General features: G+C 42.1%; 1 protein-coding gene and 1 long non-coding RNA gene across 4 annotated transcripts in view; one reads left to right on the top strand and one right to left on the bottom strand.

Moving 5' to 3' along the window:
- The window catches only part of ILDR1 (immunoglobulin like domain containing receptor 1), a 33,414-nt gene extending 29,921 nt beyond the window's left edge, over positions 1-3,493 (top strand). For all 3 annotated transcript variants that reach the window (XM_084802528.1, XM_084802527.1, XM_084802526.1), the window contains one exon: positions 2,698-3,493. In XM_084802528.1, coding sequence (XP_084658654.1) covers positions 2,698-2,739 — 42 coding nt within the window. In that variant the 3' untranslated portion in view covers positions 2,740-3,493. The remainder of the gene's footprint in view (positions 1-2,697) is intronic.
- Positions 42-11,522, bottom strand: LOC311609429. Its single transcript, XR_014783384.1, has 3 exons — positions 8,056-11,522; positions 2,633-2,852; positions 42-536 (listed from the first exon to the last, which is right to left on the bottom strand). It is a non-coding gene; the product is annotated as an uncharacterized lncRNA (long non-coding RNA).
- Positions 11,523-17,319: the final 5,797 nt, after the last annotated feature.

Below are 17,319 nucleotides of genomic sequence, written 5' to 3'. Positions count from 1 at the left end.
GCATCCTGTGGAAGGTGGGGCATGGGCAAAGGTCTCTCAGCCAGTGACCTTGGCCACAGCTGTCACAGGCCTAGCAGAGCCCTTCTAGTGCTGCATAACTGTCCGAGCAGGCTGGGACACGCTATCTTATTTTATTTTATTTACAAAAGGGCCTAGTCAATGCAGGATGCAGAAGAGGCCCAGGGCTTACAAAGGACCATCTCTGCCTCACTGTCATGTCAGCCATTTTCTATGTCCCTTGAGGTAGATGAGGTAGGTTCTTGTATGTAGCAGAGGGACTGGGCCTCAGCATGACTAAGCACCCCTTGGCAGGGAGCTGGACCTCGGCTGCCACCTGCAGCCTTAAATTTTGCAACCATATTTCCACAGCCTAGATTAGAAACAAGCAGGACCTTGAGCATTGAAGCAAGCTGCAGCTGTGCCAATGGTGTCCCGCCTTAGGCTGGTCCCTCACACATCTCTTTGACCGTCTCAGCAGAAGCTTAAGGCGTGTCCTCATCCACACATGACACAGTTGCTTCTCGGTGATATGAGTTCTAGAAGAAAGCACAGAACCAGTCAAAGCCGGATGTCTAGAACCACCGTCATATATAGTGACTTTTCTTATATGACCTCTTAGCCTCTTCCTTTTAGCAGGAAAAAAAAATGTGATTTTCATGTTTTTGGCTCCAAGGTCTGAGCCCTAATTTCCTCGGTTACTTTTTTTTCTCTCATCCTCCAATTAAACTAGGTAGCTCGTCTAAGCCTTAGCACCTAGAGGAAGGGAAACCATGCCACATTCTCAAAGGGCTCAGAAGGGTTGAGTGACAAGGGCAACGCCCATGGCAACGGAGATGAGGCCCAAGTTTGAACAAGCCTTCTGGTTCTGAGCCTTTTCAGTGCTGTTTTCCTTAGACAGAAGGCACTGAAACCCGTAAAGCTTCCTAGTGGCTACGGATGGCTTCCCCATTCCCCCGAAGCATCAGCACCTTTTTGTTTTAATCACCAAAGATGTGCCACAAGAATTAATTCTGCCACAATTTTTTCATTTATAAAGCTATCTTTGAGAAGCAAGGATTTTTGTCCAAAATAATTTTAAAATTCCCATTGTCTGTGGTCAGAGTTTGTTTTCTACAAATATCACTGAATTGCACTCAACCTTTCATTTATATCCTGATAGTGACCAGAGGCCCAGGACCAAATGATTACCTCACTTAAAGAGGCCAGTTTGGTGTCTTTGTGGCTTTGCTGTGACTAAGAGTCTCTGTGATGCGCTGGGTGCTTCCCACACAGGTTCCTGAAGGCACTGGAGCTTGCACACTGTGCACAGTCAGGCCACTAGAGGGTGACTTTTGCTTGCCTGTCACTTGAGGTTTCTCTGTTCCTCAGGTTAAAAACACTGTGAAGTCAGGCTTTATCAGCAACAGGTTTACTATAACTTTAAAAATAAAATATGCGTTAAAGTACCTCATCAAATACTCAGAGAAATAGGAAACTATTTCTAGGCTCACATGGAGCTCAGTGCCCAGGGAAACACAGGCCTTATGCTGACTGTGGAAGCACCAGCTTACCGGTGACCTTTTTGCTCAGTCGAAACAAAGCAGGAACTTCAAGCTTTCCACTCCAGTAGCTTCGGACTGAATGATCCCTGTGTCTCTAACTTCCTTCAGAATATCTCTCTTTCTAATCTTGCCCCGATAGAATGAGTTCCAAGTCACCCTGGATTCTTCTAAACTTGGCCCGTATACATCCGTTGTAGTGAGGAGAGAGCCACAGTGCTTGTTTCCGGGCTAAACCTATAATGCTCTGTAGTGAACATCAGCCTTAAATTGCCTTAAATTCCTTATTACTTAAATGTATTACTGCACTGTGATCTGCAGCCTTCGGCTTTGAGTATCCCTTGATATTGCCAAGGTCTTGCTGAACAGAGTCCTTTTGTCCTTTTTTTGTTGTCTTCTGTGGCAGAAAACATTCACCCACCGAGTATTCTGATTAGAAACCTTGGCCCTTAAACCTCACTTTTCCTGATAACAAGAAACAGATTTTTAAAGCAATACGATGCAAATACCTACACGATATCTATAGGACTGTTCATTACAGGAAAGGTGTCTTCCCTTTACAACTGAAATGACAATGGCCTCATTCCTAAACTCCAGCAGTCGATTTTTTAAAATGTAATGAAATTATCCCCCTCCTTGAAATGCATAGAGAGGCTGGAGAAACATAAGCCATAATTCTTGCCTCACTGGATGCTAAAACAACAACAACCAAAACCAAAAGACAAAGTCACAACGAGAGGTCTTTTGAAGAAAAGCCATTGAGTTTGCTCAGGAAAAGTCTGAGAAATATATTTAGGGGAATACTAAAGTTTGAAATTGAGTGAAAGGGTTGGGGAGGACGGGTGCAGAGTATGAGCAGGGCTGTCCTCCTGCTAAGTAGAGAGACGAACTGATAAGTGAAAAGCACGCCTTTTCTTCAGTCTACTGAAGACTTGGAGGTCTTACAAAGACAACAATTAAGGGCAGAGAATATAAGATTAGCAAGTGTCAGAAATTGATGTTGTCCGGGGAAGGTCATTGAGAGGAAAAATCAACGACACTATGAAAGGTCAAGAAATATGGCAGCCGCCACTTAGCGGGTTGAACCGGCTCACCTTGGGTATTACAGTTATGGGCTGGAGATTGGGTTGACTGTGGCTCTTGTGTTCTTACTCCTCAGGAGAGAGAGAGCTCCCATAGCGGACGGAGTGTGGTCATTTAGTTTCCAGGCACTGGACTGCTTCTTGGATCCCACGTGTCCTCAGCATTACCAAGATTTCCAGCTGCCTTGACAAGGACTCTACGCCCCTCTGCCTTGGAGTTTGGGCTCAGATTCTAAGAATGAAATAGAAGAATTTTCAAAACAGGAGTTGTGGGGTTTAGTAGTAAGCTTTCCTTTTGTTCATGCCCTCTGCCTATCACATGATCTCTGAGTTGGAAGGAGCCCTAGCTTAGGGTACGATCCCTAGGGAACAAAGTAGCCCGAGTGTTCAGCTAGGTCACAGTGCTCAGGACCAAGACACTCTCATAATGACAACTCAGGGATCATAGAGAAGAAATCAAACGTATTTCAGGAACAGGCGGCCTATGGAATATTATGGGAAAATTCCAATGGAAACTTCTTTGTTCTCTTGGAACTTCTTGAGGGCTTTTCCACATTAAGCATCCCCACCTGTGGTCCTGAGCATTCCTAAGTTTCCAGTGTGAGTAAGCATGGAAGTTCTACTGCTCTGTGCCTTTCACAGGCTGCTTATTGCAATGCTGGAAAACCACAGGAAAGCAGTTTTTCAACAACCATAGTCTCCATTCTTTTTTCCCTTCTTCTTCCTTTCCCTACACTTAATTTATTTTCTTACATATAATAATATAATAATGCTAAAATCACTTTTAGTACTTTCAAGCACCACACAGTATAAACAAGAAAAGTTAATGTAATGGGCTGAAGATTCCATCTCAAATAAATATCTGCTTTTCTACTTTGGGTTTTTTTCCTTTTTCTTCATTGATTTAATCCTATCTCCCAGTAAATCTCAAGCTACCATTCTCCTGGGACAACTGAATGGTTCAGGGTTGCGATGTCCCAACCATTAGCACCTAGGCAGGCTTTGCCCCTCACAGAGTCCCAGGAGGAAAGAGCTGTGCCCTTCTTGTAATAGGACTATTTCTGCTTCCCATTTTCCACATGGTTGATATATATATATGTTACAGATGTGTGTGTGTGTGTGTGTGTGTGTGTGTGTGTGTGTGTGTGACATGTGTGGGCTTTCTCTGAGTAGACTGGAAGGAGATGGATCCAACAGTATTGACATTGTACAAGATCAGCAATATCCATGTCTGTATGGTCATGAGCTCAATTTAGAGCCGATTGTAGCAACCATTTTCCCCCAGACTCATAATTAAAAGTGAAAAAAAAAAGCTAAATTCCTGTGTTTGGCAGAGGTTATTTTCAGAATTTTTGAAATCTGAACTTGAATTTAAAAATGGAAAAAAATAGCTAATGCATATGTAAAATTAAGTAGGTTGCACTATTATAGAAAAATTACATAGGACTACTTTTCAGCTTATCTCTTGGCAAAGTATAAATCTGTATATATATATTCATACATATATATTTGATTCTCTTTCATGCAATACATCCCAACCATAGACTTCCCTCCCTTCACTGCCCCCAGTTCCTCTCCCCACCTCTTTTCTTCCTGGTATCCACTCCCCTTCCATCTCCCATCAGAAAAGAGACCACAACTAAACATGACAGGGTTTAGTCAGAAATGCCCATAGGTAGAGCAGGAGGCCCAGTCAGGAAAATGTCAATGTCCCTGCAAGCCAAAGACTCTTGCCCTGCCTAGAGACACTGAGGCTGGTGGCTATAACCAGGAAAACTGACCGGCCAGCCTGGTCCTAGAGGCCATTTTAAAAAATATTTTATTAATTTATTCATATTACATCTCTTGTTAACCCATCCCTTGTATCCTCCTGTTCCTCCCCCCTCCTGCTTTCCCCCTACTCCCCTCCCCTATGTCTGTGACTGAGGGGGACCTCCTCCCCCTGTATATGCTCATAGGATATCAAGTCTCTTCTTGGTGACCTGTTATCCTTCCTCTGAGTGCCACCAGGCCTCCCCATCAAGGGGACGTTTTGAGGCATCAAGATTCTCCCCCCATTTGCTGGCTAGGGCAGCAGGGGACACCATCAAGAAAATTCTCTCACATCCCTCCTTCATAAGAGATATGCAACACTTGTACAGAGAAAGCCCTTTCAGACTCTCAGAAAGCACCAGCAGATGCCAATTGGAGACAAAACAGAATAGATAAGTCAAGCTGAGCAAAAACAACTCTATAGGATCTTGGAAAAAGATAGATGGCAAAGAGTATAGGAAACATAACAAGGTGACTCTATACAATATGACCCACAACCTCAGACAAATTATCCAAAATATACACCAACAGCCAAGAAAGTGACAAATTGAATAAAAAAGGTAACCAGCTGATGACAGCACCGAGGTGAACCACATGTTGCAGTTATCTGAAAAGAATTTTAAAGCAAATATGATCAAAATGCTACAGAAATCAACTACAACTTCTCTAGAAATAAATGGAAAAGTAGAAAACTCTCAGAATTTTTTTTTATTAGAGAAGGAAATTATGGAGGCTGGAGAGATGTCACTGCAGTTAAGAGAATTGTCTACTCTTTCCCAAGACCTGAGTTTGAGTCCCAGCACTCACATCAAGCCTATAACGAGACTCAACTTTCCTCAGGCTTCTGCAGGCACTAGCAAACATGCATACACACACACACATACCCACACATACACACACACACACACACACACACACACACACACACACACACAGGGGTGGCTAACAAGAGTATCCCACATATAATTTTAAATTTGACAACTTAGAAGAAATGCACCAATGCCTTGAGAACTATGACTACCAAGATGAAATATATAAACCAAACAGCCATTTTATCACTAAGGAGACTAAAGTTTTATTGAAACATTCCCCCAGATCTCGAGGCCCTGAAGATCTCACTAAAGAACTCTGCTAAATCTTTGAGAGGGAGTTACCAACAGCCTTCTACAATCTCTTCCAAAAACAAAAACAAAAACAAAAACAGACAAGTAAACAAAAACCAGAAGAGCAGGTAAAATCCCTCACCCCAATTAGCAGAACAGAACAAAGCCAGAAAAAGACACAACAAGGCTACAACATCTCTCCTGAACAAAGATGTAAATTCTTTGATGAAAGAATTGGTGATTGATTGAGTTAATGTTTAGACAGAATCTTGCTATGTAGGCCAGCTTGTATTGGTGGTGCTCCTGCTTGCTTCTCCTGGTTGCTGCAATGGCAGCACAGTCTCACCTATTTGTTGTCTGCCTAAACTTTCTCATTTGGGAACTACGTGTCCATTTCACCTTTCCTTGATTGGCACTTTAGCTGAGAAGCAGTTGACTATAGCTGTGTGTGTTTATACAGGTGATGTTTTATTCCACTGGGCCCATGCCTAGTTTTGTGCCAACCTCATGGTGTTTTTGTTACTATGGCTCAGTGATGTAATTTGTGATATCCGCAATATTGCTCTTTTTTTTCCTCAGTATTGATTCAGTTATTCAGCATCTTTTGTGCTTCCATGTGAATTTAAGAAGTTTTTTTTCCTATTTTTATGAAAATGTCATTGGTATCAGTGATTACTATAACTGTTTTCAGTAATGTGACTTTTTTTCTAAACTATATTAACTTTCCAGGCCCATGAGCATGAGACATCTTTCCAGTTTTTAGTGTCTTCAATTTCTTCAGTTTAATGATTGTCATTGTTGAGGTCTTTGAGTGTGTGTGTGTGTGTGTGTGTGTGTGTGTGTGTGTGTGTGTGTGTGTGTGTGTTGGGGTGCAGTGCCTGTAGAGGCCATAGGAGAATCATCTACCTCTATTTTTTTTTACCTTATTCCTTTAATATAGGGTCTCAAACTGAACTAGAAGCTCACAATTTCAGCTGGGCTGTTTGGTCAATGGGCTATTGGGATCCTCTTGTGTCTACCCCTGCAGTGCTGGGGTTACAGGCATGTGTAACCGTGTCTGGCTTTTTATGTGGGTGCTGGGGGTTCAGATTCAGGTCCTTGTGCTTGTAGAGCAGCACTCTTACCCACTGAGCCACCTTCCCAGCCCTGTTTTTTTGTTTAATTTATATTTTTCTCCCTGTTTCAATAAAGATTTTAAATGTCATTATATGAATATCCTTAGAAGCATTATCTCTGCACATTCTCAATGAGAGTAATACATATGTCTTTTAATACATATTCATGTAGAGACTATAGTTAGTGGCTTAGTTTTGTTTTGGTGTGTGTGTGTGTGTGTGTGTGTGTGTGTGTGTGTGTGTGTGTGTGTATTATGTGTGTAGTGCACACATGGTAGCATGGGTATGTGTACACACATGCATGTGGAGGCCAGAGGAGGATGTCTACTGCCTTTTTCTATAACTCATTTCCATGTTACTTTAAGAGAGAGAGAGCATCTCAAAAGCTCACCCTTTTTGCCTTGGCTGGATAGCCAATGATGTCTCAATATTCACCTGTGCTACCACCTCCTGGGTTCACAAGCTCACATGGCCGTGCCCAGGTCTCCACATTGGTGCCAGGGATTTGAACTCAAGTCCCCCTGCTTGCATAAAAACTGAGCCCTGGTCCTCTTGAAAAACAGTAGGCTCTGATGGGGCTGCAGAGTGGCTCTCTAGCACTGATGGGGCTCGGTGGCTAAGAGCACACACTGCTCTTCAGGGGACCCAGAGACTTGGTGGCCCCGAGCCCTCCATACCTCCAGTTTCAGGGATTCTGACCCCTCTTCTGACCTATGTGAATACCTGCCGTGCACGTTATACACATACATGTGCAGGCAAAATAGAAGTAAACAAATCTTTAAAAAGTAAAGCCACCAGCAAGCGCTCTTTTTTTTTTTAAATGTATGTGTACAGTGCTCTGCCTGCATGTACAGAAGAAGGCGTCAGATCACACTGTGAGTGGTTGTGAGCCACCATGTGGTTGCTGGGAATTGAACTCTGGACCTGCAGAAGAGTCGTCAGTGTGCTTAACCTCTGAGCCATCTCTCCAGCCCAAGCACTCTTAATTACTGAGACATCTTTCCAACTTTTACTTAAAATTTTTTTCATTCATGTTGTAATTCTCTCTCTCTCTCTCTCTCTCTCTCTCTCTCTCTCTCTCTCTCTCCCTCCCTCTCTCCCTCCCTCCCTCCCTCCCTCTCTCCCTCCCTTCCTCCCTCCCTCCCTCTTTCTCTCTCTCTCTCTTTCTCTTCTCTCCTTTCCTCTTCTCTTCCCTTCTCTTCTCCTCTCCTCTTCTCTTCTCTTCTCTTCTCTCTCTCTCTCTCTCTCTCTCTCTCTCTCTCTCTCTCTCTCCCTCTCCCTCTGTTAATAGGACCTGGGTAGAACTGGAGATTTATGAGCTGGCTGTTTGAAGAAAGCTATATTTACTAGCTAATTCAGGGACAGATGAAGTTACTAGCGATTATGAAACCTGACCATAGCCTACCCACTGTGTGTGTCTCTGCTTGCCTCCCTGCCGGTCAGCTTGAAGAACTTAAGGCTCGTGTGCTGTCAACGCGCCAAAAGGCTTGCCCTGAGTGCAAACCAATATGTTTGTTCAGCATTGTGGACTATGCTTAAGATGATTAACTAATTCATGTCTTGAGGTGCCTGAGCTCACAGGGAGTTCTAGAAGCCTTGTCCTCCATGAAATTCCACAAGGTGCAGAGTTCTGTTTTGTTCTATAGAATTACAAAAGAGAAGATAGCTTTTGATTTTTAAGGTGACAAGAACTTAATTAGCCTAGCGGGTACACTGAAATAAGGAGTTCCAAAATACCAGGGCAGCTGGAATTCATAGACCAGAGGACCAGAGCCAGAGGACCATAGACTTGAGAGGTTGTGTGGCTTTTTCTCTCACCCCCCGTGTCAGTGTCCTGGTTGCCTGGAATCCAGTGTTATGGATTCCGTCTAGTTGGTTTGTCTGAGGCAGGATGGTAAAGTCCACTCCTGCTCTTCTATCTCGGCCAGAAGCCAACACTTCTGCTTATACTTGGAAACATGTTATGGAAGCTGACATGTTTGCATGAATTAATGACCCTGCAATAGGAGTGCTGGCTATTAAAGCCATTTCAAACTAAACCCTCGTGTAGACAGGGATAAAACCTAGGGAGAGACATAAGAAAATGTGTGAAGGGGTCTTGTGGAATATATTATCAAGCTTTATTGGAAGAAACTAAAAGGAAAAAGAAAACACTAAGTCCATGATGAAGTTTGCCATGTTTTCTGATTAAGACACTCACTATAATGGCGTTGATGTTTACTGTGAAATGGTCTATACTTTAATCTATGTCCATATCTAGTTGATGCCTTTTTACATTTTGGTTGATTTAAATTGTTCTTCACATGCTAATATTCACTCTGTGGGACCTTCTGAGGTTTAAAAATATTTGTTTAGTCTTTGAAAATGTACTAGATGCACACAATGTATCTTGATTCTATCTGTGCCCCTGCACTCGCCCAGCTTTCTTCAGAGCTCCCAGCACATATATTCCTTCCGACTTCATGTCCCGCTTTTTCTGGTTACTTTTAACCCCCTGAGTCCAGTTCTGCTGCCCTAGTGGACTGGGCTGTGAGGCTCGTAGTCAGTGTCCCGCTTCCATCACACACAACAATTCCATCAGGCGAAGCATGGTTTTTGTGCTTCTCTATTATACTCAGCAGATCCCCTGTCTAGCTCTCTAGCAACCACTGATCTGTTTTCCCCAACCTTGTAGTTCTGCCTTTCCCAGCCATCATGGGAGCACACTAAACAGTGTACAGTCTTTGGGTATGGCTTCTCCTGCTTAGCAGAGTGCAGCTATCGTTCATCTATTTGTTATGAATATATATGTCTCTTTATGAAAATCTGGAGGGTTTTTTTTTTGCTTATTTTTATTTGTTCCATCGCATGAAAGTTCCACAGTTCATCAGTTCAATTCATGTGGAACAGCTTGGGCTAAACAAAAGTTGCTATAAGCATTTATGTGCGGGTTTTACTTTGAACACAAGTTCCTTATCCCTTGAGAAGACAACTAGGCAACTTATGGGTAATATTAATATATGCATATGAGTGTGCTGAACATACTTTATAAGCTTTATAAGAAACTGATACACTGTTCTTGAACATGGCTGCACTGTTTTCTGTGTGCTGAACATACTTATAAAGTTGAGCTTTATAAGAAACTGACATACTGTTCTTGAACACGGCTGCACTGTTTTCCACTTTCATGGGCAATGAAGAAACACTCTGTTGCTCTTTGTTCTCTCAGTAAGTGACACTGAATTTTTGGTTTTGTTTTTTGAATGTTTTAATCAAGGTGTAGTGGTCTCTAACTATGGGATCAAGCATCCATCTATCTACTTTGCCCATATTTCAGTTGTACTCACTGTTTATACTGAAGAGAGTAACAGGCAAGCCACAGGCATATGTGGTGACTGTAGTCATATTTAAAATATAAGATCAGACAATATATTGTTTTGTGTGAAAACATATGTTAAATGTATACTCAGCGCATTTTTTATGTTAATATATCTTTATGTGAAACTGCAGTGTAGTACAAAAAGTTGACATTGGTACAGTGAAAATGATTTCTAACATCACTGGATCTCTTATAGCGTTGTATCACAGCAACTACTTCTTTCTCGCCCACAATTCCTTACAGCTCCTTAAGCCCTAACAGCCTCCCGTTTGCTCTCCGCTTCAGTTTTTGGCTTTTGGAAATGTTTTACAAGTGGAATAATTGCTACGTATCCTCTGAGGGTTGGTACTTACCACACAGAATAGTTCTCTTGAGATGCACTCAGGTTATTGTGTGCAGCAACGGTTAATTACTTCTTTATTGCTAAGTATATATGCGATATGATTTACTTAACTGTTTATGGCCTGGAAACTATCTGGATGTTTCTAGGATTTGGATATGGTAAACACAGCTGTAAAACTTCTATGAGACATTTCTGTAGGCATAAGGTTATTGTGTAATTCAAATGCTGATTTCTGTACCTCCCCCCGCCCTTTTTCTGGTTGCAATCCTTGTTCTGAGAATCTCCTGTCTCGACGTTGTGTAAACGCTGCTCCCCAATTGTCCCCTTATATGACAAAGCATCTTACAGCCAGTCGCTGAGCAGAGGGGAGAATAGGGCTGGACTGCCTGCTAACACGGAAGGCGAACCTAGAGGAGGAAGAAGGGGACTCAGCCAGAGGCAAAGGTCCAGGAGACATCAGGAAAGAGAAAGCTCAGCAGGGAAAGCCATATCTCTCGGATTTATGCAGGGAGGAAACCAGACTAGCCTAGAAGATTAAGGATAGAGTGAAAACTGCTCAGTTGTTGTGCTGTAAAGCTTGTCTAAGAAATAATATAAAAGAGTGCCAGTTGTTTGGGTGATAGCCTGGTTAGGAGAAAAACTGAGAAATAAACACAATTTTATAAAAATAATTTTATGGTGCTGGCCTAACTGGATGTCTATGTGTTAAAAAAAAAATGCAATTGGACCCTTATTTGTCACCATGCACAAAATTCAAGTCCAAGTGGATTGAAGACCTCAACACAAAACCAGAGACACTAAATCGGCAGAAGAAAAAGTGGGGAAGAGCCTGGAACACATTGGCACAGGAGACAACTTCCTGAACAGAACACAAACAGCCCAGGCCTTAAGGTCAACAAATAATAAATGGAACCTCATGAGGCTGAGAAGCTTCTGTAAAGCAGGAGACACTGTCAACAGAACAAAGTGACAGCCTACATGCTGAGAAAAGACCCTACATCTGACAAAGGTCTAATATCCAAAATATATAAAGAACTCAAGAAATTAAACACCACCAAACCAAATAACCCAATTGAGAAATGGGGCTCAGAACTAAACAGAGAATTCTCAACAGAGGAATATCAAATGGCTGAGAAACACTTAAAGAAATGCTCAACCTCCTTATTCATCAGGGAAATGCAAATCAAAACAACTCTGAGATTCCATCTTACACCCATCAGAATGGCTAAGATCAAAAATTCAAGTGACACCACATGCTGGCGAGGATGTGGAGAGAGAGGAACACTCCTTCATTGCTGGTGGGAATGCAAACTAGTACAGCCACTTTGGAAATCTATCTGGCACTATCTCAGAAAACTGGGAATAGGGCTTCCTCAAGATTCAGCTATTCCACTCCTTGGAATATACCCAGAAGATGCTCCAGCACACAACAAGGACATATGCTCAATCATGTTCATAGCGGCCTTATTCATAATAGCCAGAACATGGAAACAGCCTAAGTGTCCCTCAGTAGAAGAATGGATAAAGAAACTGTGGTACATTTACACTATGGAATACTACTCAGCTATTAAAAACAAAATTCCCGAAATTTGTGGACAAATGGATGGAACTAGAAATGATCATAATGAGTGAGTTAACCCAGAAGCAGAAAGACTCAAATGGTATATACTCACTTATATCTACACACTAGCCCAAGGGGCATGTCCCATGAAAGTCTTCACTTACCAGGAAAAGAGGACAGAGGGGAGGACATCCTATTGGGACTCTAGGTAAGAGAAGCATGAGAGAATGGGGAAATAGAAGGATCCAGAGGGTCCTAGAAACCTTCAAGAACATTATGATGGACGGATCTGGGCTCAGGGGTCCCGCTCAAACTATGACACCAGCCAAGGACAATATGTGCAGTAAACTTTGAACCCCTACCCAGATCTAGCCAATGGACAGGACATTCTCCACAGTTGAGTGGAAAGTGGGGTTTGACCTTCACACGAACTCTGGTGCCCGATATTTGGCCACATCTCCTAGATGGGGAGGCCTAGTGGCACTCAGAGGAAGGATAGCAGGCTACCAAGAAGAGACTTGATACCCTATGAGCATATACAGGGGGAGGATGTCCCCCTCAGTCACAGTCATAGGGGAGGGGAGTAGGGGGAAAGCGGGAGGGAGGGAGGAATGGGATAACTACTGAGATGTAATATGAATACGTTAATAAAATATATTAAAATAATAAATAAATAAATAAATAAATAAATAAATAAAATAAATAAAATAATTTTAACCCGTCTCTGCACAGCTTCTCCTTGTTCTGTGATGAATGCTTAAAGAACAACTGTTTGATTATATATATTTATAGATTTACGTGTGTGTGTGTGTGTGTGTGTGTGTGTGTGTGTGTGTGTGTACGCACATGCGTGCACTTGCCCTAGGAATCAAACAGAAGTTCTATGTTTTTATACTTGCTACACAAGCATTCTACCACCAAGCCGCATCCCCAGCCATGTACATTTTAGTTTTCACGAATTGCCAGACTATTTTAAAAGTATAACTGCATCATCTCAAGTATAGCTACATCATTTTACATTACCACCAGCAGTTGAAAAAGCAGTAGTTCCTCTGCATCCTCATCATAATTTAGAACATGCGTTGTTGTTAGAATTTTTTAAGTTTATTTTTTTTTTATATTTTATTTATTTGTTTGCTTGCTTGTATATTTGGGGGCACTGCTGGGTATTGAACTCACAAATCCTCTGCGGTTCCTATTCTTGGTTACTCGGAACTTGACAACACTTGGTGAGAGGGACTCTCCGCTGAGGAAGTTTCATAGCGAAGGTGCCAGCGGAGCGGGCATTAACTTTGGATTATTCTATCCTGTCTTGATATGCTATAATTCTCCAAACGAGCATTGCCATTCCTCCTTCTCTGACTCGAAACTGTCAAAAACTAAAACTTTCCCACTTAGCGAATGCAAGCGTTACAGCTCTGAGGGACAGGTTTCTCCAATGTAGGAACGGCGACTCGGAGCGTAGAGGTACCCAGGCAGTCGGGAGCCGCGGACTACCACCAAGTCACACCACACAAAAAACCTCACACACATTTATTAGCAAAGACCCAGGGAGGCTGCCTCTGCTCAGGTGAGGAGCAGAGGAAAGTGAGCAGGAGGCAGGCTTTCATAGGGTTTCTGGAGGGGGCAGAGTTTTCCAGGGTGTGGATTGGTGGGATTTCAAGGCAAGCTCAGGGATTGATGGGGTTTGGTGACTTTTCAAACCTGGAAGTGGGCTTGGACCTTTTACCCTACATTGGATCCCTGGAAGCCAAGGCCTTATCACACACAATGAACTTTATATGAACCACCACAGAGATTAATATATAGACTTTTGTACCCATTACTAGGGAAGCTACTCAAAAAGCAGATGGGGACACCCTTTGACAGGATGTGAGACATTTCAAACTAAGAATATCTATTAGAGTGAAACTGTCATCTGCATTTGACCTTATAAACACATTTTAAAATCTCTATCATTTATCTTCTAAACTCAGAAACAAGTGCATAATTTGCTTCAACTATGTACCTGTTTTTTGTTGTTTGTGTGAGGGTCTTATTTTGGGGGTGTATGGCTTTTGAGACAAGGTTTCTGTATTATACAGCTCTGGCTGTTCTGGAACTCGCTCTGTAGACCAGGCTGGCCTCAATCTCACAGAAATCCACTCGCCTCTGCCCCGCCCCCCCCCACCAGTGCTGAGATTAAAGATGTGAGCCGCCACCACCCAGCCTTGTGTTAGTGCTGGATTCTGAAAAGTGTGTCTTAGTAAAAAACCATGTACCAGAACTATCTAGAGGTATACTTTTGAAGGGACAAGCTACTCATTTCTAGGATGAGATGCATTCTCAGGACCGGTTCAATAAATACAGGACAATCTACCAGTGTAGCTGTTAACACGTGAGACTTTCTGAAAATAAAAATCTTAAAAGATGGCTGTAATAGACCAGATTTTGCAAATAATAATTATTTTGGTTTAAATGCCCCCCTGAGGAAAAAAAAAAAGCACACTCAAGAACGGCTCTCTGGGTCATTGAGGTAGCTCAGTGAGGAAATGCTCTTACAACCGAGCTGGGTCCCCAGAACCCACAAGGCATAGAGGAGAAGGGGGTTTTGCAAGTTGTCCTCTGACCCCTATATGCTGTGGCATACCTGCTTCATCCCTCGAAACCGAATAAACAAATGGCAACAAAAGTTTCAAGGAACTTTCCTTGGTCTCCCCTGTTTTTCCCAAAGCAGAAGATAATTTATCAAGCCTCCCCCACTTCCCTCGTCTCCCCCACTTCTCCCACCTCCCCCACCTGTAATAAGAAAGGGAGATTGCTATGGCCAACCTTAGGCTACCCTTAGCCTGGACAGCAGCACCCCAGAACTTTACAACAAGCTCTCCTAACTAGCTTTCCCCAGTCATGTGTTTGCCTTCCCACAATCTGCTGCTCACTGAGAAGCAAAGTCCTTTTCTCTGGGTTCTTTAAAAAGTTGCTGTGCTTTGTTGAGCAAGGAGGGTTCTAGGTAAACATAAATTCAAGGTTGCCTCTGAGAGCCACACGTGTCTTTGGATTCTGCATGCATACCTGAGCCGTGTTTGCCTTCCACATCCGTGTTGTTGTGTAAAAGCAAACAATTGCTTCAAGAAAGCGTTTAGACAAGCAGAACTTCATAGAGATTAATTGAGCAAGGAGCAATTCACAAACAGGGCGGGGCTCATAACGAGAAGCCCAGACGAGCGTGGTCAATAGTGTGAGCAGGTGGCGTTTATGGTTAGAAAAAAGGACAGAGGTACAGAGAATGGCACTTTTCTATTTGCACACGGTCTGATCAATTGGATGACTGTGATTTGTGAAGTTAGGCCAAGAGTCTGCAATTTATCACATAAGTATATCCCTAACTCAGGCTTTTAATTAATTTACATACTAAATTAGATTGATTCCTGAGAGAAGGGTTCAAGTACAGAAGACTCTTTAGACAAAATTCAATTTCATCTAACTGTTCCCCCCAATTTTACTCGGGCCCCTACAAAGGTATTATTCATCCTAAATCAGCTGGAAGAAACCTTAAGAGAGTGACATCCCATTTTCCCTAAGGGGGTTGTGTAGGTTTTTGGTTGTTTTCTTGGGCTATAGATGTTTATTTTCATTGGGAGTTGGTTGCAAGTTATTATTGTTCTTATGCAGAGAGAAAACAAGCTTGGACTCAGGGGTGTGTCTCTCCTCCTTTCTTAGGTATGGAGATAGGGGTTGAAAAGAAAGAAGGGGGAATATAGAAATATATAGGGATGAAATGACAAGAAGTAGATTATTGAATCAATTCCTCAACTTAAGGCCTTAATTATTACTCAAGAAGTGATTTTTAATTCATTGGTATAGAGTTTCATTTATGGATGCAAAATAAATTTCATTTTGATACATTGGCATAGAATTCAAATTTAAGATGATTCTTCACACATTTATATATATACACACACACCCTAATATGAGGTATTATACCCATAACACCCATACCACTCAAGGAGAATACAAGGTTTACTTTCAATACTTTGAAAGTATTATTGCAGGCTGTTTTAGAATTCCATTTCAAAATATCTATACTCTTTCAAGTGCATTTCTTTGAATAGATTTTTAAAAAAATATTTATTTTTTAAAAATATTTATTTTTTATATTTATATTACACACACATATATATTATATTTATTTATATTATATATAAATATATTATATTTATTTATATTTACTTCCATCTTATATGCATATCATGTACAAGCCTGGTTCCCAAGGAGGCCAGAAGGGGACAGCGGATCCCCTGAGACATAAGGTACCATGTAGGTATTGAAAGCTGAACCCAGATTCTCTGCAAGAGCAGCAAGGCTCTGACCACTGAACCATCTCACCAGGCCCTCAGTATGTTTTTTGATGGGTTTTGTATGTATTGAGAGTTATTGTGATTGGTATCTTATAGATCATGGTGATGCGATGTTATAAAAATACCTCTTACATTCTAAAAGACTGGACTTTTGCTGGACCTCATACCCAAAGTTAATAACACACTCTGAAGCTAGCCTACTGTGTATTCAAACTGTTTGACCTGCAACAACCAATCTTACTTGCCTTGGATTTATACACAGTCAACTTTTGCACCCTAAACTAATGCAGAGCTGCAATCTTACATTGTGTGCTTGTCTATGCCCTGGACAATGCATGTGTACCATTTGCTGAAAGCAACAAATACAGATGTTAAAAGTACCTTCCTAAAATCTACCATAAAGGTGGAAAGCAAATATTTATGGATATTGGCTGATAAACAATGATGTTTGCTGTCTGGGTCAGTTGGAAGGAATCATCTGTAACCAGTGGATTAATCCCTTATGAAAACTGCTAAAATTTTTTCTTCCCCTTGTGATGTTCAGTAAATAGAGAGAGAAGACTTTTGTTAGGAAGATCCAGACTTCATTAACATATACAGGCCCATCCAACAGACAGGCACCACTCTCACCCTGCCCATACAATGGACAGACACACAGGACTGGACAGGGGTGGGCTACAGGTGTTTTGCACTAGGGAGGATGGTCACCAATCAAGTCTAGCAAACATCAGGCTGGGCTGGGGCAGGTACTGGGGCCCCTCTTGGCTCATTAAACTGCTGTTTTATGGGGATACCCAGGTACTACCTAGCCGTAGAAGGCTCTCGTTGTCAGGGTAGTGGGGTTTGGGAAATGGCTGTTTATTAATCAGAGCAGAAGAAATCCAGAATGTGCCACAGCAGGAACTGTTATCAGAGATAAAGTGTCTAGCACAAGTGCTAGAACTCAGCAAGGGCTCAGGTAGTCACTTAGACTGTTTCTGCTCCTCCTTCCTCCCATCTCCTCCTTCCTCCTTCCTCCTTCCTCTCATTTCCTCCTTCCTCCTTCCTCCCACTTCCTCCCTCCTTCTTCC

This window comes from Acomys minous, assembly GCF_964271855.1.
Source record: "Acomys minous genome assembly, chromosome: 11".
Lineage (NCBI taxonomy): Eukaryota > Metazoa > Chordata > Mammalia > Rodentia > Muridae > Acomys > Acomys minous.
This window is presented reverse-complemented; position numbering and strand designations above follow the sequence as displayed.